At 39.1% G+C, this 23,448-nt stretch overlaps 2 protein-coding genes across 8 annotated transcripts; one reads left to right on the forward strand and one right to left on the reverse strand.

The window, feature by feature from the left end:
* The first annotated feature begins 1,977 nt into the window (after positions 1-1,977).
* On the forward strand, positions 1,978-3,243 carry LOC127419484 (60S ribosomal protein L22-like). Its single transcript, XM_051660903.1, has 4 exons — positions 1,978-2,038; positions 2,351-2,461; positions 2,801-2,925; positions 3,053-3,243. Exons 1-4 carry the CDS (start codon positions 2,027-2,029, stop codon positions 3,195-3,197), a joined length of 393 nt encoding a protein of 130 aa, XP_051516863.1. The 5' UTR covers positions 1,978-2,026; the 3' UTR covers positions 3,198-3,243.
* A 363-nt stretch (positions 3,244-3,606) lies between these two features.
* LOC127419474 (protein RCC2 homolog) lies at positions 3,607-21,923 on the reverse strand. Of its 7 annotated transcripts, none has more exons than XM_051660887.1 (13): positions 21,756-21,923; positions 20,507-20,721; positions 20,311-20,404; positions 16,976-17,119; positions 14,804-14,935; positions 14,153-14,241; positions 13,916-14,030; positions 13,655-13,821; positions 12,052-12,232; positions 11,861-11,966; positions 10,380-10,452; positions 5,155-5,232; positions 3,607-5,064 (listed from the first exon to the last, which is right to left on the reverse strand). In XM_051660887.1, the coding sequence occupies exons 2-13, from the start codon at positions 20,708-20,710 to the stop codon at positions 4,960-4,962; spliced, it is 1,488 nt and encodes a 495-aa protein (XP_051516847.1). In that variant the 5' UTR covers positions 20,711-20,721; positions 21,756-21,923; the 3' UTR covers positions 3,607-4,959. The 7 variants fall into 7 exon arrangements, with proteins under 7 accessions (XP_051516847.1, XP_051516848.1, XP_051516844.1 ...); XM_051660888.1 differs by having other exon boundaries at positions 20,507-20,724; positions 21,756-21,922; XM_051660884.1 differs by lacking the exon at positions 21,756-21,923 and adding an exon at positions 21,384-21,548 and having other exon boundaries at positions 20,507-20,724.
* Positions 21,924-23,448: the final 1,525 nt, after the last annotated feature.

Here is a 23,448-nt window from a genome sequence, read left to right on the forward strand (position 1 = left end):
ACAGATGCCATTGTCTGTCAAAAATAGACCCCGTGGCAGCTATAATTACACAGAAGGCCTTTAAATTGAACTTACACCAGTAAGTAAAATGTCAGATTAATGCTGTTTCTGTTTTCAATTTAATTTTCATAATTTATAGAAGTTAAATACTGTAAATACAAAAATGTAACTGAAAAAAAAAGCAATATTTTGAAGTAAAACAATAAAGAGTTTATTTGGACCCGAATGTACGGTGGCCCTGGGATACACAACACAACAAAATTAGCAAAGCAAATAAAAGCTGAAAACACAACAGAAATAAACCACAGCACAAAGAAATGAAGTCAAAACACAATGGATATGCCACAACACAACGTAAACAAGCCACACCACAATGAAAAAAAGCCACAACACAAAGAAAATAAGCCGCAACACAATGAAGTTAAGCCATACAACCCGATCTCACGAAAAAAAATTCACATTTTACGAGTTGGTTGTTTCGTATGATTTCGTACTATTTCGCTCATATGAATTCGTATGATTTCATCATGTGCAAATGCCTGGATATGTAATGCGGAAGTAAGCGCAAGTTCTGTGCGCGAGGTATCAAGGACATGCTCATTAATGTTATGCCCTTTCCCAAACCCCTTATCTAAACCTAACTGATCAGTAGTATGTAAACATGACAGGAAGCTGTTGTGTGTGACAGAAGCAAGTAATAATCACATATTAAATTGTTGCGATTAAAATGATGTCAAGCGACGTCATTGCCTGTAGTGAAGGTTGTACAAATTCATACAAGTGCAGTCGTACGATATCATATGAATTAGCCAAATTTAGAAAAGTTGTGCGCATCCTTACGATTTCACTGTGAGAGTGTGTTGAGCCACAGCACTACAGAAAATACCACAACACAATGAAATTAAGCCACAAAACAACAGAAAAGCCACAACACAACAGAAATAAACCACAGCACAACGGAGTTAGGCCATAACACAACGGAAAAGCCACAACACAAAGAAAATAAGATTGAACGAAATCTTGATCTCGCCTGCATTGTCAGAACTGCCACACAAATTAAAAGCAGTGTTTAAAAATATTTATTTTTTGTTAATTTTATGTTGTGGCTGATTTTTTATTTTTATCTTATTTTTTTTGTGTGGCTTATTTCTGTTGTTTTGTAACTTAATTTTGTTGTGCAACTTTTGTTTGCTTTGCTAATCTGTGTTGTGCACCTCAATACCAATGCATCATTTACTCACCCTTATGCCATCACAGATGTGTGTGACTTTCTTTCTTTGGCAGAACACAAATGAAGATTTTTAGAAGAATTCTTCATGCATTTCGCCCCCTACTGGGCAGGGAGAATAATTTCAAGCAAAAATTGACTTAAATATTGATCTGTTTCTCACCCACACCTATCATTTCACTTCTGAAGATATGGATTAACACACTGGAGTCTTATGGAGTACTTTTATGCTGCCTTTATGTGATTTTTGAGTGTCAAAATTTTGGCACCCATTCACTTATATTGTATGGACCAACAGAGCTGAAATATTCTTCTAAAAATCTTAATTTGTGTTCTGCAGAAGAAAGAAAGTCATACATATCTGGGATGGCAAGAGGGTGAGTTTACCATTTTTGGGTAAACTATTCCTTTAAGAACTGAATACAAGAAATGTTGCATATCATTTTCTTTAAAAACAACAAAAGGAGCATTTTCCAAATTAAAGTAAGAAAACTATGTTTTTCATGAAGAGCCCTATTACAAGACTATTAGCTAAGGGTAGGCTACATTCTTACAGTACTTTCATGCTCTTGTCAGAGTGCCCACATCAAGAGATCTGTCCTTCGAAGTGAGTAGGGCATAGGGATGATCACTTTCAATTGGAATTTCACCCAGAACACCTGTTTACAGTTGAGGCAAAGACTGACTAGTCAACGACAGACAGATCGAACACATCGACTACATCAGCACTTGATTAACACCGTCTGTTACGTCACGCTTGCGCAGTCGTGATTCTTCCTCTCGTCCAAATTTCACACTATGGCGCCTATCGTAAGTTTGATCATATGGAGCTACTGAATACAATTATTAACGTTTCCTTTCAGTTTTATGTACACAAATGATCGGGGATTACACGAGAATCAATGGCGATGTCATTAAAACAACTGACGTACTAACCAGTGGTGTTTAAATATTAAATATGCCCAGTTAGACATTAACGTATGATAACAGCAAATTTAATTCAATCTTTAGGGCAGTTTATTCACTCTTTTGCTTATCGTTTCGGTGTTTAATGAGAATGGCATGACTGTCGTAGCCTCAAGAATGAGTGCGCACATTTGAGACTGTACATTTGAATTGCAGAGGAAGCAGACGAGCTCTAAAGGTGGAAAGAAGAAGAAGAAGCAGGTTTTGAAGTTCACGCTGGACTGCACCCATCCTGTTGAAGATGGAATCATGGATGCTGCCAACTTTGTAAGTGGCTCAATTTTTCATGTCATTATTTTAATACTGCCAGCCAAACTGCTCATTAGAAACTAAGTTGGAGAAGTCAGTTACCTCACGTTAAGGTATTAACTATTAATAATAGAGCTAAGAGACAACTTAAAAACAAGATAATAGACCAGTTAATTAAGTGTCAGACATGTCATTGTAATGCTAATGAATGAAAAACTTATATCATGGAATATTGTTCTAGATGTAGTAGAAAGACAATGCATAGATTTATTATTTACATTGATTTACTTGTAGTTGTTTCCTTCGTATAAGAATTAGCTCAAGTATTTTACTTTGCATGTGCATGTTTGTTCACAGGAGCAGTTCCTACAGGAGCGCATTAAAGTGAATGGTAAAGCAGGAAATCTGGGAGGTGGAGTTGTGGCCATTGAAAGGAGCAAAAGCAAAATCTCCGTTTCCTCTGAGGTGCCCTTCTCCAAGAGGTATGTTTCTTTAGCAAACAATAGAAAATTGTTCTGCCAATTAATATTTTGTTTTTAGCTGCAACTTCGTTTCGTTCTTGTAGTTTTTATTCAAATATTCCTCTGCGTTGTCATCATCTATTCGTAGATACCTGAAATATCTTACAAAGAAATACCTGAAGAAGAACAATCTCAGAGACTGGTTGCGTGTTGTGGCTAACACTAAAGAAAGCTATGAGCTTCGCTACTTCCAGATCAACCAGGATGAGGAAGAGGAGGAGGATGAAGATTAATCTCTTTGTCTTTTTTGTACATTTGAATAAATTCACATACAACTAGTTTAAGCTATCCAGATGCACTTCTTTACCCATGGTGCATGTTTCAGGTGATGCATATGAATTTCAAAACAAATTGATGGTTGTGTCAGTGTCAGAAAACTATGTCTGATTTTGCCATCAAGGGATTAGCGTATTATATCTCTTACTCACCCTAGCCTTGTCCTTTAATTAGGAATGCCAATCCTCATTCTGCAATATCCCAGTAATAATATTTGCGTAGTGTATGTAGATAATGTGTCTATCAACAACACCCTCATTCTTAAACAGCATGTGCTTTTCTGTAGTTCAATCAAGAAGATTCTGTTTAGCCCCCACAACTTTTGTATCCAGTATTATCATCCAGTTTCTTTTGATATATTCAGTGCTAAATGGATCCACACTTTTATATTCATACTAATCTACCACAGTGTATTTTATAAAAGGCTTGGCTGCAAAAACACTGGCAGCATATATTTTACTTGTTAAAAAAAAATACTGTGAGACAACATATACCAACTTACATGAACCTTTATTTAATATTAAGGAAGAAAAACATTTAAGAAATCAAAATAGTTGGAATTCCAGTTTGTGGACATTCACTGCATTAACAAATGAACTAATTTAATTACACAAAATTTAAAACGGTCATAGAACATAACACACAAGCTTGTTGCTTGCCTACAAACTGTTGATGGACTTAAGTACTGTTCATTAAAGATAACAATGTAACAATATGATCACAGTTTAATCCCAGGTGAATGCAAATATATGGCAGAGCCCTCAACATCTCAACATATTGCATGAAATCATGCATGCTCTGTAAAGAACATTGTGGTCCCAGTTGATGGGACAATCGTACACTTCTCAACATCATGTCCATTATTTCCACATCATACTAACATCAACATGAGAACAGCATTTCTGTAGCTTATAATACTAGAAAAGGCAAGGGCATGAAGATGTAAATTTTCATTTCTAGACAAGGGAGCACTTATGTTTAATACTTTTTAAAAATCTCACAGCTGATGTCTCATTTGCATTGCAGAATTTGAAAATACTTCACAGATTAGGTAAAAAAAAATGTTCTTTCAACATCAAGAAAATATTGTTCTTATGTATGATAATAGTGTGGAGCTGGAAGTAATGAAAGTGATGTTTGAAATGAAATGAAAGGTGAAGTGCCCCATAAAATGTGAGTTGTCGTCAATAAAATGTGAGTTGTCGTCAATCACCTCACTTAAAAAGGCACAAGAATGAAACGAGTTTGTCTTTTTAGTGAACCATTAGCCCATTGATAGTCAGCATTAGAATGATTTAGCACCAGTTTTTTGGAAGAGAGCAGACAAGGATCTTACAGTCATTGTTATGGAAGAAAAAAAAATGATAAACTTCCATTAGGAATGTAGAAGTAAAGGGATGGATCCACTGGAATCCGAGTGCTTAAGAGAAAGTAGTTGCTTCTCTCTCATTGCTGGGACAATTGTAAAATTGAAACAGATGTATGATGCCACAATAACCATTCTGGAAAAGTCAGAGCGTACACAGATCAGTTAACGCAACTTCCTTGCTTCGTGCTTCAGTCCGAGATGTGGCTTGTCTTTCTAAATTAATTTGATGTCCTAAAAGCAAAATCCCATCCCAACCAAACAGTGACAACCCGGGTGACCTATTGAGTAGAGGCATTAAATTTAAAATAAGCCCCTGGAGAAAATGTGAACAATTAACAGATTGTCTTCAATCAGAGTGTGCGTGGGTTGTATTCAGGCAGCTTCTTGAGCTTTTCCTTCTCCTGCTCAGTGTCTTGGCGAGCAATAACCAGTGAATGAGAATAGCCCATTGCGACCTGAAACAACACAGCTGTCAGTTACACAGCCGTACCTATCGGCGAACAAAATTCTTTAATATGAGCCATGTTTTTAACTGCAAGATTCACCTGTTCTGAATACACCCCATCTAGAGTTTTAACCTCCTGAGCAGTGGTGGATGACTTGGGTTTGTTGTCACCATAGCCCTTCAAAATATGCATTACTTGTTATTCTTGACTTTGGTTTATACACACAAACACAGTGTATTCAGAAAGTATGCAGACCCCTTCATTTTTTTCACATTTTGTTATGTTGCAGCCTTATGCTAAAATGCTTCAAAAAAAAAAAAAAAAAAAAAAAAAAGAAAAACTCCATACCCCATAATGACAAAGCAAAATCCAGATTTTTGCTAAGTTTGCAAATGTATTAAAAAGAAAAAACTGAAATATCACATTGACATAAGTATTCAGACCCTTTGCTATGACACTTGAAATTTAGCTCAGGTGCATCCCCTTTCTCTGGATCATCTTTAAGATGTTTCTACACTTTTATTGGAGTTCACCTGTGGCAAATTCAATTGATTGGACATGATTTGTGGACATATATTTATTATGGTCTCGCAGCTGAAAATGCTGAAAAATGCATATCAGAGCAAAAACCAAGCCATAAGGTCAAAGGAACTGCCTGCAGAGCTCAGAGACAGGATTGTGTCGAGTCACAGATCTGGAGAAGGCACAAAAATTACTTTGGCTGCATTAAAGGTTCCCAAGAGCACAGTGGCCTCCATAATTCTTAAATGGAAATTTGGAACAACCAGGACTGACTGAAAAACTGAGAAATCGGGGGAGAAGGGCCTTGGTAAGAGAGGTGACCAAGAACCTGATTGTCACTCTGGTTGAGCTCCAGAGATCATGTGTGTAGATGGGAGAAACTTGCAGAAGGCCAACCATCACTGCAACACTCCACCGATCTGGGCTTTATGAGTGGCCAAACGGAAGCCTCTCCTCAGTGCAAGACACAAGAACGCCCGCTTGGAATATGGAAAAAATGTCTAAAGGACTCTAAGACTATGAGAAACAAGATTCTCTGGTCTGATAAAATGAAGATTGAACTGTTTGGCCTCAATTCCAAGTGTAATGTCTGGAGGAAACCAGGCACCACTCATCACCTGCATCCCAACGGTGAAGCATGGTGGCAGCAGGGACTGGGGGACTGGTCAGGGTTGAAGGAAAGCTGAACGGAGTAAAACAGACATATACAGAGGACCTCAGACTGGAAGGTTCACCTTCGGCCCAACAGGACAATGACCCCTAAGCACACAGCCAAGACAACACAAGAGTGGCTTAAGGACAACTCTGTGAATGTCCTTGAGTCCCAGCCAGAGCCCGGACTTGAAATCAATCGAACATCTCTGAAGAGACCTGAAAATGTCTGTCCACCAACGGTCCCCATCCAACCTGACAGAGCTTGAGGGGAACTGCAGAGAAGAATGGCAGAAAATCCCCAAATTCAGGTGTGCAAAGCTTCTCGCATTATACCCAAAAAGAATTGAGGCTGTAATTGCTGCCAAAAGTGCTTCAACTATGTACTGAGTTAAGGGTCTAACAATTATTAGAACGATTATTCGACTATTCTGCGATTATTGCACCGATTATTCAGCTTGTGCCCTGACTTAAAAGGTTGTATTAAATGTGCTTACTAACAATAAAGAGGACAAAATCATCTTTTAAAAATACTTCTAAATGACATTCACTGAATTAAAAGGGGAAAAAATACGTTTTAAGTTTAATTCGGTGAAGAAATTCACTGTGAAAAATCCTATTGTTATCAAGTGTTTTTGTCTTGTTTTCCATTTAAAATGGTCTAAAAATCTTTAAAACAAGATACATTTACTTGAAGCAACATAAGATATTTAGACTTCCTTTAAAAGAATGTACCTTAAAGAAGAATTTTTTTTCACTAAGTTATACTTCTGCAAGTGCAATAAAGACAAAATATACTTATATTCAAGATATATTCTCTAAAAGCAAGTCTAAATATCTTATATTTTGCTTCTCAGGTGAATGCATATTTTTTAAAGGATTTTTAGATATTTTAAAATATTTGTATTTTTAATATTATATTCAACATTCTCAGATAACAATTTTTTCTTCTACAGTATAGCTGCTAAAGTAAATGTACGATATGTTATAAAGGAGTTTTAGATATTTATATTGGAAAACAAGCCAAAACAAAAACAAATCAAAAATGTATTTTGTTGCAGTGTATAATGGGGTGAAGACTACCTCACTCACCTTTTTATTAACTTCAATCCATCTTTAACTAAAAACAACAGACTCACTCTTATTAATAAAGCTTCGTATTGCCAATTTTCTTCACAATAAGAAATGCACAGTGACATACAAATGATTCAATAAGTCGCGAGCCATCACGTTATGATCTAGCTGCATTAAGTGTGCACTTGAGGGACGAGCGTCCCCGCGACAGAGTGTGCATCAGCCGGGTGCAGTTTCAATCTCTCCCCCTTAGATCGGACATTCACGCAACTCATAGAAGAGGCGCTGTCCGCACAGAGAAATGCCAGTTTCGGAGTTTGTAGTTATTTACATGATCTGCTTCCATATTATTTGAACTTTAATAAAGCTATAATGCATTAAATATAACTGCATTAAAGATGTAATGCCGAGGTGTTTCCTCTAAAGACGCTCGACATGCAAGTTTTGCTCCAGCTCCACTTACTCCACAACGAGAGTGCTTCTGTATTTTCTCATTTTGTATTTTTGCATTATAATTCCCTCATACTTTGCGATCTACTGTTTGGAAAGTTTAGAGTGCATCTGGACTGTGAGCTGTGTAATTCTTCCTCTCCTCAGTCAGGTGCGAACTGCAGTGCTGCTCTCACGTGCCATCAATACAGTTTAATGTGATCTCAGGTTACGTTAAATGAGACCAAACGACTATTCGACAATGGAAATGTCTGCCGACAATGTCGATAACGTTGACTAATAGTTTCAGTCCTAGTCTGAATACTTATGTCAATGTGATATTTCAGTTTTTCCTTTTCAATACATTTGCAAAATTATGAAAAATTTGTTTTTTGCTTAGTCATTTTGGGGTATGGAGTATAGATTGATGTGAAAAAAATTATTTAAAACATTTTAGCATAAGGCTACAACATAAAATGTGAAAGGGATCTGAATACTTTCTGAATGCACTGTGTGTGTGTGTATATATATATATCTATATATACACACACACACACACACACACACACACACACATATATATACACACACACACTCTTTCTCTACCGGTCAAAACTTTTGAAACGCTTAACTGAAATGTTTCTCATGATCTTAAAAACCTTTTGATCTGAAGGTGTATGCTTAAATGTTTGAAATTAGTTTTGCAGACAAAAATACAATTGTGCCACCATATTAATTTAATTAAAAATAAATTTATTTAAAAAAGAAAAAAAGTTTTTGAAATGGATGACTTGGACCGAATAATTAAGAAAAGCAGCCACTAAGTGCCCAACATAGATGGGAACTCCTTCAATACTGTTTAAAAATCATCCCAGGGTGATATATCAAGAAGTTGGTTGAGAAAATGTCAAGAGTACATGTCTGCAAATTCTAGACAAAGGGTTTTGATTTATTTTGGATTTTGTTTACTCACAACATAAATCCCATAGTTCTATTTATGTTATTCCATAGTTTTGATGACTTTATTCATGTTATTCTAAAATGTGAAAAAAATTATAATAAAAAATGAGTAAGTGTTTCAAAACTTTTGACCGGTAGTGTATACATATACGCATACACACATACACTGGTGGCTGAAAGTTTGGAATAAATCTACAGATTTTGCTGTTTCGGAAAGAAATTGGTACTTTAATTCACCAAAGTGGCATTCAACTTATCACAATGTATAGTCAGGACATTACTGATGTAAAAAAAAAAAAAAAAAAAAAAAACAGCACCATCACTATTTGAAAAAAGTCATTTTTGATCAAATCTAGACAGGCCCCATTTCCAGCAGCTATCACTGAATGAAGCTTAACATTGTGTTTGTTTTTGAGTTGACACAGTATGCAATAGACTGGCATGTCTTAAGATCAATATTAGGCAAAAAAAAAAAAATATTAGGCTCTCTAAAAACTCATCAGTCAATCATTGTTTTGAGGAATGAAGGCTATACAATGCTTGAAATTGCCAAAAAACTGAAGATTTCATACAAAGGTGTACACTACAAAGAAAAACCCACAGGTAACCTCAGGAGAAATACAGGCTGCTCTGGAAAAAGACAGTGTGGTTGTTTCAAGGAGCACAATACTTGTTGACCCCTCTCCAAACATAGCGCTTATGGTTGTGACCATAAAGCTCTATTTTGGTCTCGTCACTCCAAATTACAGTGTGCCAGAAGCTTTGAGGCATGTCAAGGTGTTGTCGGGCATATTGTAACCGGGCTTTTTTGTGGCATTGGCGCAGTAAAGGCTTCTTTCTGGCAACTCGACCATGCAGCTCATTTTTGTTCAAGTATCGTCGTATTGTGCTCCTTGAAACAACTACACCGTCTTTTTCTAGAGCAGCCTGTATTTCTCCTGAGGTTACCTGTGGGTTTTTCTTTGTATCCCAAACAATTCTTCTGGCAGTTGTGGCTGAAATCTTTCTTGGTCTACCTGACCTTGGCTTGGTATCAAGAGATCCCCAAATTTTCCACTTCTTAATAAGTGATTGAACAGTACTGACTGGCTTTGGATATCTTTTTATATCCTTTTCCATCTTTATTAAGTTCCATTACCTTGTTACGCAGGTCTTTTGACAGTTCTTTTCTGCTCCCCATGGCTCAGTATCTAGCTTGCTCAGTGCATCCACGTGAGAGCTAACAAACTCATTGACTATTTATACACAGACACTAATTGCAATTTAAAAAGCCACAGGTGTGGGAAATTAACCTTTAATTGCCATTTAAACCTGTGTGTGTCACCTTGCGTGTCTGTAACAAGGCCAAACATTCAAGGGTATGTAAACTTTTGATCAGGGCCATTTGGGTGATTTCTGTTGCCATTATGATTTAAAAAGGAGCCAAACAACTATGTGATAATAAATGGCTTCATATGATCACTATCCTTAAATAAAAGACAGTTTTTTTTTTTTTTTTGCACGATCAGTCATATTTTCAAAATCAATGCCAAAATTTAAACATTTCTACCAAGGTATGCAAACTTTTGAGCACAACCGTATCTATCTATCTATATTTATATCTATACACACACACACACACACACACACACATATACACACACACACTCAATTTCAAAGCCTAAAAAAAAAAAAAAAAAAGAACATACCAGCTCTCCAAATGTGGGAGATGGTCCCCAGCTAATGGTGCTAATATCAGCTGCTATAATAATACTGCTCTTCCTGTGAGGGTCAGAGTAAACAGTTAATGATCACATAAGATGACTTGTAGAACACTTGTAGGTACTGCAAACAAATTTTTATGGAACGGCACATAGAAAAATAAAAGTCCCTATTAGCTGAAATCTCTGTGACAGACCTGGGCTCCATAAATGAACTAAAGCTGGCTCTACACTAGCTAATTTTTCCAATGATTTTCAGGTGTTAGCTTGATTAATCACTGGCCAGGCAGAGGGAGACAGAGTGCCCATTAGCACCTCTCAGCTGGAGGTGTTAATCACTTGACTGTCTGGACTCCCAGCTGAGTTAATGCCTTGAAACACTGAAAATACACATAAGGCTTGCACGAAATCATCACTGGCTGTGGGTGGGGCGGGAACACGCCACCAAGGCAGTGACCAATGAGTGCAGTCCATGTATAAAGTGTTTTTTTGCCAGAGGATGGAAGCAAAATTTTTCTGCAGAAGAAACATGGCGTCTGGAAAGCGCTTATGGATGGTGCATTTGGAGAAGTTTACTGCTCTTTGGAGTCAGCACATATGTTTGTATGACATATCTCATGTGTCATATCATGACAGACATTTAAAAGAAAAAAAAGTGGTCGGAGATTGCTGCTGAACTCAGTGTACATGGTGGAACGTTTAAATATACAATAATGATTATGAGTAGCCAGATCGTAATGAATATTTATACTACTGCTGCAGTGATAAGGCACAGAACAAAGTCAAAGGCAGTCGTTAAGAGTGACACCTTCCCTCAGTTTGTAATCTGTCAATGTGACAGGCTCACTGACTAGGAGGGCAAGATTAGCAAAAACCATCAAGCGTGACACCCCCCACGCAATGAGTTGTTTTGAGAATGCAAGTGTAGAGCCAGCTTAAACCGTTCCAGTCAGATAATTTGTTTATTCAAGCCAAATAAACTGAAGTTCTTTCTGCCTGTTAATTGTTTTGCGCATTCACAGAGCAGCCCATATATGGCAAGCAGGAAGCTGAGAGTGTAGTAGTTGTGGATTAAATGGACAACTTTAATAGTGCTTTAAAGGTTCTTTTAATTCATTCCTTGAGCTTGTCGGTAACGTCCATTACTAACATGTGGTATTGGATTTGGATAGGGCTCGGACCGATACCTGATCCAGATAAAAACGTTAGTATTGGAGCCGATATTGATCCAAGTATCGGATCATTGCATCCCTAGCTATTTTGCTACTATTGCTTTTGACAACACTGAGATGATGCGTTACAGCTCTCCAGCTCTATTTCTGATTACAAAGGTCTCAACTGTATATTTGGAGGGCAGAGTTTTAGAAAAGGTGGAGTGACTAATTCAGAGGTTGGCTTATGTTAAGGACTGGCTTAGAACACCTTTAGGGTATTATAAAAGAAATTCTCAGTCCAGGGCCAATACTTACCCACAGGCCAGACTGCGTATCTTCCATCCACACAAGTCCTGCACAGCTTTGGGGTACATGGTGGACTCACGAGAAGTATTTGTCACTCCCCAGAAAAACAAACCTCCTGTGAAAAGAGCAGCAGCATTGTAAACCACTGGTTATGTGTATTAGGTTATGCATTTCTTTTCAGTGATTAAGCACATGCTTACCTGTTTCACTCACAGCAAAGGAACACTGGTAGCCACAGTATATTTGGGTTGCTCCACGGCCGGGGAAGTCAAACAGCTTGACTAACCGTGGAACCATTTCATCTTTCTGTTCTGTGTGGCCTAGTCGTCCATATCCCCCAAATCCCCAAGAAAATACACGCTTTTGGGAATCCAGCACCAGCTGCACGGAAATTCATGGAAATTAAAATTATAGACGATACACAAATCATATTGAATTTTCTATTTGAATAAACATTAACTACTGATCTGTTGAGCATTTCATGTCAATGTTAGCATTTTTTCAATTATTCTAGTGTGTGTGACGAGGAGGGCGTAGCTGGGCCGTGAGGATGCACGCCTGGCACTGAATTGTACTAATCAGCCGGGAGGGGGATAAAGACGAGCCAGAGGCGCCAGTTCGAGAGAGAGACACACACGCGGCCGCTGTGCGCTTGTGTGTTTTGTTATTTTTCAGTTTCTTTGTCATTTAAGTTATGTTGACTGTTTTACCGGTTCCAATCTCCTCCTTGCCCATCGTAAGAACCACGTTACACTGGTGCTGAAACCCGGAAAGGAGGAGGGATGTGTTGTCGTGGAGTCCTTGACCCTGCCGTCCGGCAGGAAGCGGAGGAGCCGCAGCCGTCCGCCAGGGGATGGAGTCGCCGCTGCCGTCCGCCAGGGGATGGAGTCGGAGGAACTGCTGCCGTCCGCCAGGAAGCGAGGAGCTGTGACCATCCGCCAGAGGGCGGAGGAGTGGCTGAGGACCAGGCAACGGCATGTCTGAGGACTGGCGAGCGAGTTTTTTCCTCACTCTCTATCTCTGTCCCTCCATCTCACTCACCTCGTCTCTCCCAGGGCTCCAGAGAGGCAGGGAAGACCTGCCGGCAGAAGGACGGCCGGAAGGGCAACACCTCCATGAAGGGAGGGGAGTACTTCACGGCGGAGGTTTCCCTGGCCTGAATCGGGCGGTGGAGGAGTGTGATGAAGAGGAGGGCATGGCCGGGCCATGAGGACGCACGCCCGGTGCTGAATTGTCCTAATCAGCCAGGAGGGGGATAAAGACGAGCCGGCGGAACCAGTTAGAGAGACAGACACACGCCGCTGTGTGTGCACGTGCGTCTGTGTGTTTTATGTTATGTTTTAGTTTCTTTAAGTCATTAAAGTTATGTTGACCGTTCTGCCGGTTCCCGACACCTCCTTGCCCATGCTGTGAAACTCGTTGCAGAGTGTTACCAAGAAAAGTTTTATAAATTTATAGACAACTTATATCTAAATATTATTTCATAACTGGGAATTATTTTCATTGTAAGCTCTGTGAATCCTCTTCTTGGTTTAATTTGTGCATAAGCATTATATAAAGTTATTTTAATGTAATACAAAGAAAATCTAACTTTTTTTTTTTACTGGAAAATCTGAGTGGGGGGGGGGGGGGGGTTGGGTCCCCGGTTAAGAACTCCTTTTATATATCATTATACAGTATGTATCATTATATAGCAGGGAAATATTTTCATTGTAACCTTCTTGATTTCTTATTTGTGCATAATTTCAGTTTTCACCTTCTGATGCATGGACTTGCAATACCATCCACAGAATTGCTACTCACTGTATGATTGGCCCCACAAGCTACATCCCGAGCCACAACATTTGGCACAGGAAGCACCTGGCCATCCTTAGTCTTCTCAATGAAAATGGCCACGCGTCTAGGGATCAGCTCGCAGTCAAACTGAATGCGCTGGGCACGGGCAATGAACTTTCCATCTGAGTTATGCCCTTTTGGATACAAGGCAAAAAAAGTAGTGAGTAACCCAAACTGATATACAGTATTTTGTAAATAGAACTACAGTTGAATAGTGTTTTTCCATACCAAGCTGGCCATATTCTGGGCAACCGAAAGAGTAAATGTTCCCCTTGCAGTCCACTATCATGCTGAACTCTGCACCACAAGCAACTTTGACTATTGGCTGCCCATTGTACAGGATCTGTAGGGAAATCATTACAGCAGTTTTGTGAAATGCTCAAAACACAATGCACATGTTCCAGTACAGACCCACCAAGTTGGTGAGTCAAACTAAATATTAACAGTATTTGGGCAGAGTCTTACTGTAGCTGGGCTGAGAACAGCATCTGTCTGATTGCCCTGACCAAGCTGCCCCAATTTATTTTCTCCAAATGAGTACACAGTACCATTTTCTGTAAGAAAGCATAATACAAATGTTTTTTTTTGTCTCCCCTTTTCTCCCCAATTTGGATTGCCCAATTCCCAATGCACTCTAAGTCCTCGTGGTGGCGTAGTGACTCAATCCGGGTGGCGGAGGACGAATGTCAGTTGCCTCCGCATCTGAGACCGTCAATCCGCGCATCTTATCACATGGCTTGTTGAGCGCATTACCGTGTAGACATAGCGTGTGTGGAGGCCCACGCTATTCTCCACGGCATCCACGCACAACACACCACGTGCCCTACCGAGAGCGAGAACACACATTATAGCGACCACGAGGTGGTTACCCCATGTGACTCTACCCACCCTAGCAACCGGGCCAATTTGGTTGCTTAGAAGACCTGGCTGGAGTCACTCAGCACACCCTGGATTCGAACTCACGACTCCAGGGGTGGTAGTCAGCATCAATACTCGCCGAGCTACCCAGGCCCCGCATAATACCATTTTAATATCATACATCCATTATAAGTAATTCTGGCAAAAAATTATAGGACAGACACTCTTCAATGCAACAAATTGCAAACAGCTGCATACCAGTTAAAGCCAAGGTGTGGTTCCGACCACAGGCAGCTGCAACAATCACTTCCTCCCCCAGTCCCTCCAATAATTTTGGAGCCTCCAATCGTTTAGTGTCTCCATGCCCCAACTGCCCCTTTTCATTGCGACCTGGAGTACACAGAATAAAAAACTATGAAGATTTAAAGCTGGAGTGTGTAATTTCTGCGCCATTAGTGGCACCAAATGGAACTGAAAAAATAATGACTGGTTTTTCAATCAGGTTTTCTGAACACTCCCCTGCCAGCCATTGGTCCCACCCCAAACTCACGCCATTGGTTGATCCAATGTTGCCATGTCTAGATGGTTGGGATTCTCAAACAGAGCAATGTTGTGATAGAATTTTCTTGGGAATCTACCTACCAATAGCTGGGTTTCTATTCACATATTTTTATGCACCTTTTGGGATATAGCATAAAAACTTCTGGATGGAAACACCAAGATACTAATAAAATCTCTATAATGTGCATAAAAAAAATGTATACGCTCGCTTGAGGTAAGAAGAAATGCGCACAAACTATGATGGAAATAAATTTACTGAATAAACTATTAAACTTATTAGGAATACATGATGCACATAAAAAAGTAATGTGACTGAATAATTAATTCATAACTGGACTAACCAGCAGACCAATCATTGCATCTAAAATGTTGCTGAGGACATCCTGAAATACTGGTGTCCTGAAAATCCAAAGCCTGCATAGATGTTTGCAGTGCAAATAAGTCTAATACAAACTTGAACTGTGCTGGTTTGAAAAGAGCAGGTTTATTAACACTTTTGAAAAATCTCATATAGATACGCACTTTAAAGTTATAAGGATGGAGGAATGCACACACATAACTGTGTGACGCGCTGTTGCAGCTAGACATGAGACAAGTTCTTTAGAGTTTTTTTTTGTCTGTGTGCTCTAAACCGCTAGTATTTTATTAATAAAAGAGTAACAGTGGTTTCAGTTTCCCCGGAAGAGACTATTTTGTTCTTTTGAACACAAGGGATGGAAACACGGCTTTGTTTGCACATAGTTTTTGTGGTATTCTTATTTTTCGCAAAAATTAAATTCGCAACTTAGATGCAAACATAGCTAATGGCTTACTTACAGCTGTCTCAGTATATTATATGGAATCTGAAAAAGTATTTCAGCTTCATAAAATTCAAGTTATTTGCCCCGATAAAAGCACTAGTCTAGAGTCAATTCCTATTGGCTCATCTCTTCATAACCTTCCTTCATCAGTAAAGGAGAGCCTGCTGACTGGGTAAAATTACACAGGGTTCCCACTCTTTTCAAGGCACAACTTTCCAGGACATTTTATGTGCCACATGGTTGTAATATTTAAGCTAAAACACACAAAAGGTCATTAAAATTGTAGTTATTAGAGGGTTATTTTGCCCTATAAAATGCAAAAATGTCATAAGACAAAGAATGTGGAAAAAAAAAAAAAAACCGAGCACTGTTTCTCCCAGATGCAATTGAAATTTAATCCAAGCACAATTTTCTGATGATTTAGTGGAGTATGTTTGTCATCTGTGTCCATGCACTGATATCAGTCTCAGTGAAGATGATCCACGGAGTTCTCGTACTTGCATGTGTATTCGCTTTTTCAAATTTTCCGATCGGACGTTTCTTTATTTTTAAAGCCGTATGTAACTGGAGTCATGAACAGTTTTAACTCTTGATTGACAGGTGAGGGGTGGCACGTCACTGCTTCCTGGGACGCATCAGAATGGCAATTACACCTCAAATGCAATGTGGTCACTGGTTGCATGCATTTTTAACTACATCCGTATGTGCATTTGTTATCCAATCACAAAAGGTTTTGCACCTCATTTACACCTGTATTTAGCGCTGAATGCTTGTCATCGGATCATCCGAATCACAACTTAATACCAGCTGTAAACTGGGTCTAAAATGACTGCAGCCGGAGCTAGCAAATACTATAGAACGACTTTCGGCTGAAGTCGCACACCCACATCCATTTCCCCAGTAAAACCCCCAGGAAAAAGGTGGACATGCTCAAAAGATTCCTGTCAGGTGCATCAAAAAGTGTATGCTAATGATGACTCTCATGAAAGATTTGCAATATGTTACAAGTTTATGGGGGCTTAAAATCTTGCTAAAATATAGGAGAGACTGCTTATGTGTGGCCACTTACCCCAGCTCCACAGTTTGCCCTCTGTAGTGATGATGAGACTGTGGGCAGCACAGGGTCCAGACACCACACAGCTAACCTGGACATCACTGAGACATCCGTAGCGGTGGGGCCCCCACAGATTCTGCCCAAGGTTCCGGTAAGCAGCTGCAACAATACACACACAACGCATAAGTTTGATATGGATTACTGTGGGTTTACTTAAGCCTACACACTTCCTCTTTCTTACTTTAAGAGTAACATCAATGTGACTGAACACTTAATTTTTTGCACCTGGTTGATATGTTTCAGGTTTCCTGTTTGAGATGCTCACACATTCCCTACTCTGAAGTATAATATGATCAATATCAGCTAATACAACCTAAAACGTCAATTCATTCTGCTCAAGAAAGTGTTTAAAATCACTGCAGAAAAGTCAGCATGCATGTACTTATGAAAATAGTTATGGGAACTACATTTTTACATTTTCTGAAGAATACAGGAATGGTGTTTGCCCATGTCGGCACCATGATGCCGAGTGGTTGTCAGGATGTTACTTTGTGGTTGCTAAGGTGTTTTGAGTGGCTGCTATGCCATTGCTAGGGTGTTCTGAGAGGTTGTTTACTGACTCAATTTGATAGAGTCCACCCCCAAGACTCTAATATTCTGGTCCCTATATATGAATCGTAGAAACGCAAAACTGATTGCTTGATTTCAAGGATTATTCATGTCCCTAGCACAAATGGAGTGGGAAATTTTAAAGTAGGGCTGCACAATCAATCGAAAATAATCAAGATTACAACTAGAGCTGTTGCAATTATATAATCGTGAAGTGTCAATTACAGCATTCCATTTAGGTGTTTTTCTATTTACATCATATTTTTTGGGCCATTCTGTGCATGAATGCAAAAACAAATTTGTCTAAAAGCATATCAGTATTGCTCACTATCAAAATTAATCTGTGTATAATTTTTTTTCAAAATGTGAAATGCTTTGTTTTTCCATGCAATTAAAATAAAAAATAATGCACTTCAGGAACACTTTTGATGCATAGCCCACATAAAGAATATGGCATGCAGCTGCACCAAACAAAATAAGTACTTTAATGCAAATTATATTCATTGAAATGAATAAATCATAATTACAATAGCAAAGGAAATAATCTGCAATTATGATTTTCGGCATAATCGTGCAGCTCTAGTTTAAAATAAGACAAAGTTTAATACTTAAGGTTAAGAGTTTGCTCAATAATAATAGTTTGAGCAGTAGTGATAATAATGCTTCCAATAGCAAACTATTGATATCAATATATATTGTTGTGAGAGAAAAGTTGACTTGTTAGATGTCTATGGTCTGCCCAAATACAAGTTTGGTTTTTAATATCCAGTAAAAATCTCTGTGCTTACAGTCAAAGACCCTGTTTTCACCTGTTACTGAAATAACTTTCAGGTGATTGGATCAAAATTGGTCAGGCGAAACATCGGCATTTACACCTGGTAATTCAAATGTGTGTACTATGACCACTTGTGTTGGGATTGAAGGGAAAGTCTTTGATTTCATGATACCCTACATCATGTACCTTGTCAGAGTGTTGTTGCGTGATCCATTTAGGAGAATTATCTGTAATTAACTGAGCTTTGGATGTGCTTCACATGATCTGTTACTGCATGTTGATATAAGGCACATTGAAGAAGTTCTGTTAAGTCTTGTGGATGTATATGTATGCCCTTTTTCAAATGTACAAAAATCTGACAGTTATGTACTTTTAAACCCACAACCAACCGGGCAGGGTTAAAACTCTTGTTTTAGCATAGTAATTGATTAACAGATGAGTGGGTGGTGCTTCGCCGCTGTTCGGGACACATCATGGACGGATGAGCATTAACACCTAAATCCAGTGCAGTCACATGTGTTTTTGACTACCTCCATATGTTTTCAGTGATCCAATCACAAAATGTTTTCGACCACTTTTACACCTGTATTAAGCGCTGTCCACTTGTGATCGGATTAACTGCCCCTCTAAGGGGAGCCTACAAGCCGTCCGTCTGTTCGCTAATCTTCAAGTTTTACACTAAACAATATTTTAGGAATGAACTATGTGTGGAGTTTACTATGATAAAATTGCTGTTTTATAAGAGAAGACACGGACAAATTTGCGACAGGTAGGAGTTACCTTACAGCTCTCCCCACTCATTTGTATGGTCTCCGCAACAGTGACGTACTGTCGTAACACACTAGTTGACCGTTACGCTCTCTCTTATGATAGAGCCGCTGAGGTTGTCATCTCAGTAATTTAAAGAAACTCTGTTTCCGGTTTTGTGACGGGGAAGTAAACGATTGCAGGGTAAACCTTGATATGATGAATGGGAGACCACAACAAATATCTCTTTGCTTACCCGTTTGTTCCAACATCAAAAGAAAAACGGCACTATGATGTTTCCACAACTTTCCAAATGAAGCGGTTGATTTTACTGTTATACATTTTATCCCCTTTTCTCCCCAATTTTGGAATGCCCAATTCCCACTACTTACTAGGTCCTCGTGGTGGCACGGTTACTCACCTCAATCCGGGTGGCGGAGGACAAGTCTCAGTTGCCTCCGCTTCTGAGACAGTCAATCCGCGCAACTTATCACGTGGCTTGCTGTGCATGACACCGCGGAGACTCACAGCACGTGGAGGCTCATGCTACTCTCCGCGATCCACGCACAACTTACAATGCGCCCCATTGAGAGCGAGAACCACTTAATCGTGACCACAAGGAGGTTACCCCATGTAACTATACCATCCCTAGCAACCGGGCCAATTTGGTTGCTTAGGAGACCTGGCTGGAGTCACTCAGCACACCCTGGATTCAAACTCGTGACTCAAGGGGTGGTAGTCAGTGTCAATACTCACTGAGCTACCCAGGCCCCCCCTAAGCAAGCGGTTGATTAAGACAGTCAGAAGAGAGAAGGCAGCAAATTTTCTGTCACTCTCTCAGCAGCTGTTTAAGAAACTTCATCACACCTGAGGTCAATTTTTTTTAACTAAAATTCTAGGGTAATATAATACAAAGTATAATGTAATATATTTACACTAAAGAATTACAAAAATATAAAAGTTTGCTATATTTACGCTGCTAAATAAGGTGGCAACGCATCACAGTCTGTGAAAAGGATCCATAACATGTGTAAGCAGGGTCAAAGAGTTAGTAAGTGTATGCGCATACCAGTCAAGGGAGGTCATTATATCTGCATATTAAAGTTAAGACCTAAGGTGTGTAGTGTCCCATTAACAGATTAAAATGGTTAACTCAGGTGAAACTAGTTTCCTAAAACTGTATTGCAACCCTAATATTTCTTGTCGAGCATGGTCATACCTTGCTGTTTTGGCACTTCTTTTCTGCCAATCAAGTCCCAGTTGGTGGCTCCGAAAATGAGCAGTTGACCTTTGACTTTGGGAACTTCAAGTTTCTGCACACCAAAAAGCAAGAATTCCATCAACAATCCATTAATTCAATACTGTATGAAAGGCTGACATTTAAAGGGAGCAATGAGAGCCATGCGTGTCCTTACAATCTTCTCCTTCACATCATCAGCCACAGTGACTGGCTGCAGACCTGATTTTGTTGCTGGCTTCCCAGGTTTCTTGGTGTTTTCCTGTTCAAAGTCATCAAAGTCATCGTCACTGCTAAACTCGCTGTCCTTCTTCTTGCCACCACCTCTTTTCCTCTTCATTCCACCGTTGCCAGACACACCTGTCACCTTCTTGCGAGGCATGGTAGAAAATCCTACTTTTCAAACAAAACAAAACAAAAAGTAATAAGCAAGCAGCTTACTGTTCTGGCTGTAATTTTACTGAAACGAAGCGAAATGAACATCAAAACGAAGACGCCTTAACAAACTAAATAAATGATATACAAATCCCTTGCTTTCACCACCAGGAATATTCCTAAATATCTCACAGCCAAAAGAATCCATAAGAAAACACACGCACGCGCTGCGCACGAGTTATGCAAATACCTTAAATGTTGTTATATGTAAATATAGAAATGTAAGGCGTTATAAAAGCAGGTCTCTTGGCAGATGTCCTGTGCTATGCTAACACACTAGCAGTGCTGTAACAAAAGAATCAGCAGCAGCGCGTCTGTCTCGCTCAGTCTCCATTTGTTTCTTTGTTATGTTTAATAAAGCAGCCGCCGGATAGCCAAATAGCACCGCTTTCCTACAACCAGACTATTAAACCATTCCCTAACACACGTGTTATACCTGCCCTGTCCCATCAAAGAGAGCAAATAATAAAGCCCCACTGCTCCGAAAGTAAATTTGAAAGCCGTTATGTTTCTACATGTATATGATGCACGCGCAGCTGCGTTAGCATGCTGCACTGCATTTGCATCCGCAATCATAAACATCAAATATATCATACCTCACCGGAGAAAAACTTTTTTACCTCTTCTTAAATACGGATATCAAAGTTAACGGAATATAAACGTGCTGAGTCGCTACGACTTCGCCTGTTGTGCTGGAAGATGCGATTATTATATAAGTGCCTATAGATTTCCTGATTCAGACGCTTTACTTCTGTCCGTCTTCCTCGTTTTTTAATTGATTCGAAACAAAAGACTCGCAGAGCTCACGGTCAAACCACGTGGGTGCAACACACACTCAGGGCAATACATTTCACACATCTGTAAGCGCCGGTCGACGAGTTTCTAGTATAAAATAGCAAAGAATCGCATATTTGACGTGATTTTCAAGTTATTCATGGAAGAAGTGTACGGGAAAAGTTCTATCGCTTTGATGAAAATAAAAATAAGTTTACCTGTCTTTCTTGGAGTGCGAGCGTTAAATGATGAACCCGAATGGTCCTTTTCTCTGTTTCTTTTTACAATGTTAATTTAGGTTACGATGTACCATTAAAACACTCGTGTAACTTTCACGACAGGGGGCATGTAGTCCGCAAAGTAAAAACACGAGGATGTTGACCGAACTACAAATCTTGAGTCTTGTTTAATAGACTATATAGCGCCCTCTACTGAGTTGGAAGTAGCATCTCTCGTGATTGTTGGAAAAGACATCCGTTAATGTGGATAATCCACTGCTTGGTAACATCCCCTTCATTACCGTTGCAAGCCCAGATAAAAGTTGTTATCCCAATTTAATAGTGTCCGAGGATTTGGCTCTCATATTTTTTATGGACTCCAACTCTCCACAGATTTTAGGCAGGTCAAGACATTTCTTTGTCAGCAAAGAGATGTTTCAATAAACCTGATTTTATTTTATTTTTTTATAAATGACCAGGAAGAAAATGATTGTCATTGTCTATGTAGGTAACATTCAAGTGGATTATAAGATTTATGCTGGTTCTTCTAACTAAGGCATATTTCAGCGGGAATTGCTTTGTGAACGTATCTGTGTTCCAGGCTTTGCAAGAGACTGTTTTGTACCCGACAGCATTATCCATTTTCATGCAAATAGGTTAGATGAATACAACAGAGTTCATAACTCATCCTCATGCCTTCCCAGATGTGTACGACTTTCCTTCTTTTGCAGAACACAAATAAAGATTTTAAGAAGAATATCTCAGCTCTGTAGGTCCATACAATGCAAGTTAATGATGACTCCAAAAAGCAGCATAAAAGTAATCCATATGACTCCATAGTGGTTAAATCTTTACAAGCGATATGACAGGTGTGGGTGAGAAACAGCTCAATATGTAAGTCCTTTTTTACAATAAATCTCTACTTTCACTTCCACATTCTTCTTCTTTTATTTTTTTGGCAATTCATATTCTTCGTGCATATTGCCACCTACTGGTCAAAGGTGGAGATCTATAGTAAAAAAGGACTTAAATATTGAGTTCTGGTCACCATTCAGTTGCATTGTGAGCACCTACAGGAATAAGGAATTCTTCTAAAAATCTTCATTTGTGTTCTGCAAAAGAAAGTAAGTCATACATATCTTGGATGCCATGAGGGTGAGTAAATTATGTGAAAATCTTTCTGAAGGAGGGTGAAAATGGTCACGTAAAACTAATAGACTCCAAATTCTATGCATGTTCTAAGTTACAAATTCCTAGTAGCGTGTATAAAAGTTTAATGTAGGTTCTATGATCCCAGTGAGTTTCTTATGAGATTCCAAGTTCTATGCATGTAGATTCTGAATAACCTCCATGTAGTAGTTTCTAAAGCCACTTTTCCAGCATTCGGCTGAACGGTTCTCATTGTAATCGTGCCGCTCCATACTGATGCAGGCTCGTTGACACTATTACAGTTTCTTTTTCCACTGTGGGGCTGCTCTTCAATTAGGCTCTAGTATACAAGTGTATTCCAAGTATGTTCCAATTTCTAAAAAACTTTCATATACTGTAGGTTTTTTTGAGTAGGTTCCAAGTGGATTCTAAGATCCCAGTTCCAAGTTCTAAGGTGGTTCTAAGATCAAAGTAGGTTTGCATTTGGCTCCAAGTGATAAGTAGGTTCTAAATTTCTTCTACAGTAGGGAGATTTTATATGGGG

This window comes from Myxocyprinus asiaticus, chromosome 28 (genome assembly GCF_019703515.2).
Source record: "Myxocyprinus asiaticus isolate MX2 ecotype Aquarium Trade chromosome 28, UBuf_Myxa_2, whole genome shotgun sequence".
NCBI classification, from domain to species: Eukaryota; Metazoa; Chordata; class Actinopteri; order Cypriniformes; family Catostomidae; genus Myxocyprinus; species Myxocyprinus asiaticus.

Coding starts and splice junctions, on each gene's coding strand:
- LOC127419484 (XM_051660903.1), top strand. Junction 2,462..2,800: donor TCATGGATGCTGCCAACTTT/GTAAGTGGCTCA, acceptor GTTTGTTCACAG/GAGCAGTTCCTACAGGAGCG. Junction 2,926..3,052: donor GAGGTGCCCTTCTCCAAGAG/GTATGTTTCTTT, acceptor ATCTATTCGTAG/ATACCTGAAATATCTTACAA.
- LOC127419474 (XM_051660887.1), bottom strand. CDS start 20,710: ATGCCTCGCAAGAAGGTGACAGGTGTGTCTGGCAACGGTGGAATGAAG. Junction 14,031..14,152: donor CTGTTCTCAGCCCAGCTACA/GTAAGACTCTGC, acceptor ATTTCCCTACAG/ATCCTGTACAATGGGCAGCC. Junction 13,822..13,915: donor CCCAGAATATGGCCAGCTTG/GTATGGAAAAAC, acceptor TGTATCCAAAAG/GGCATAACTCAGATGGAAAG.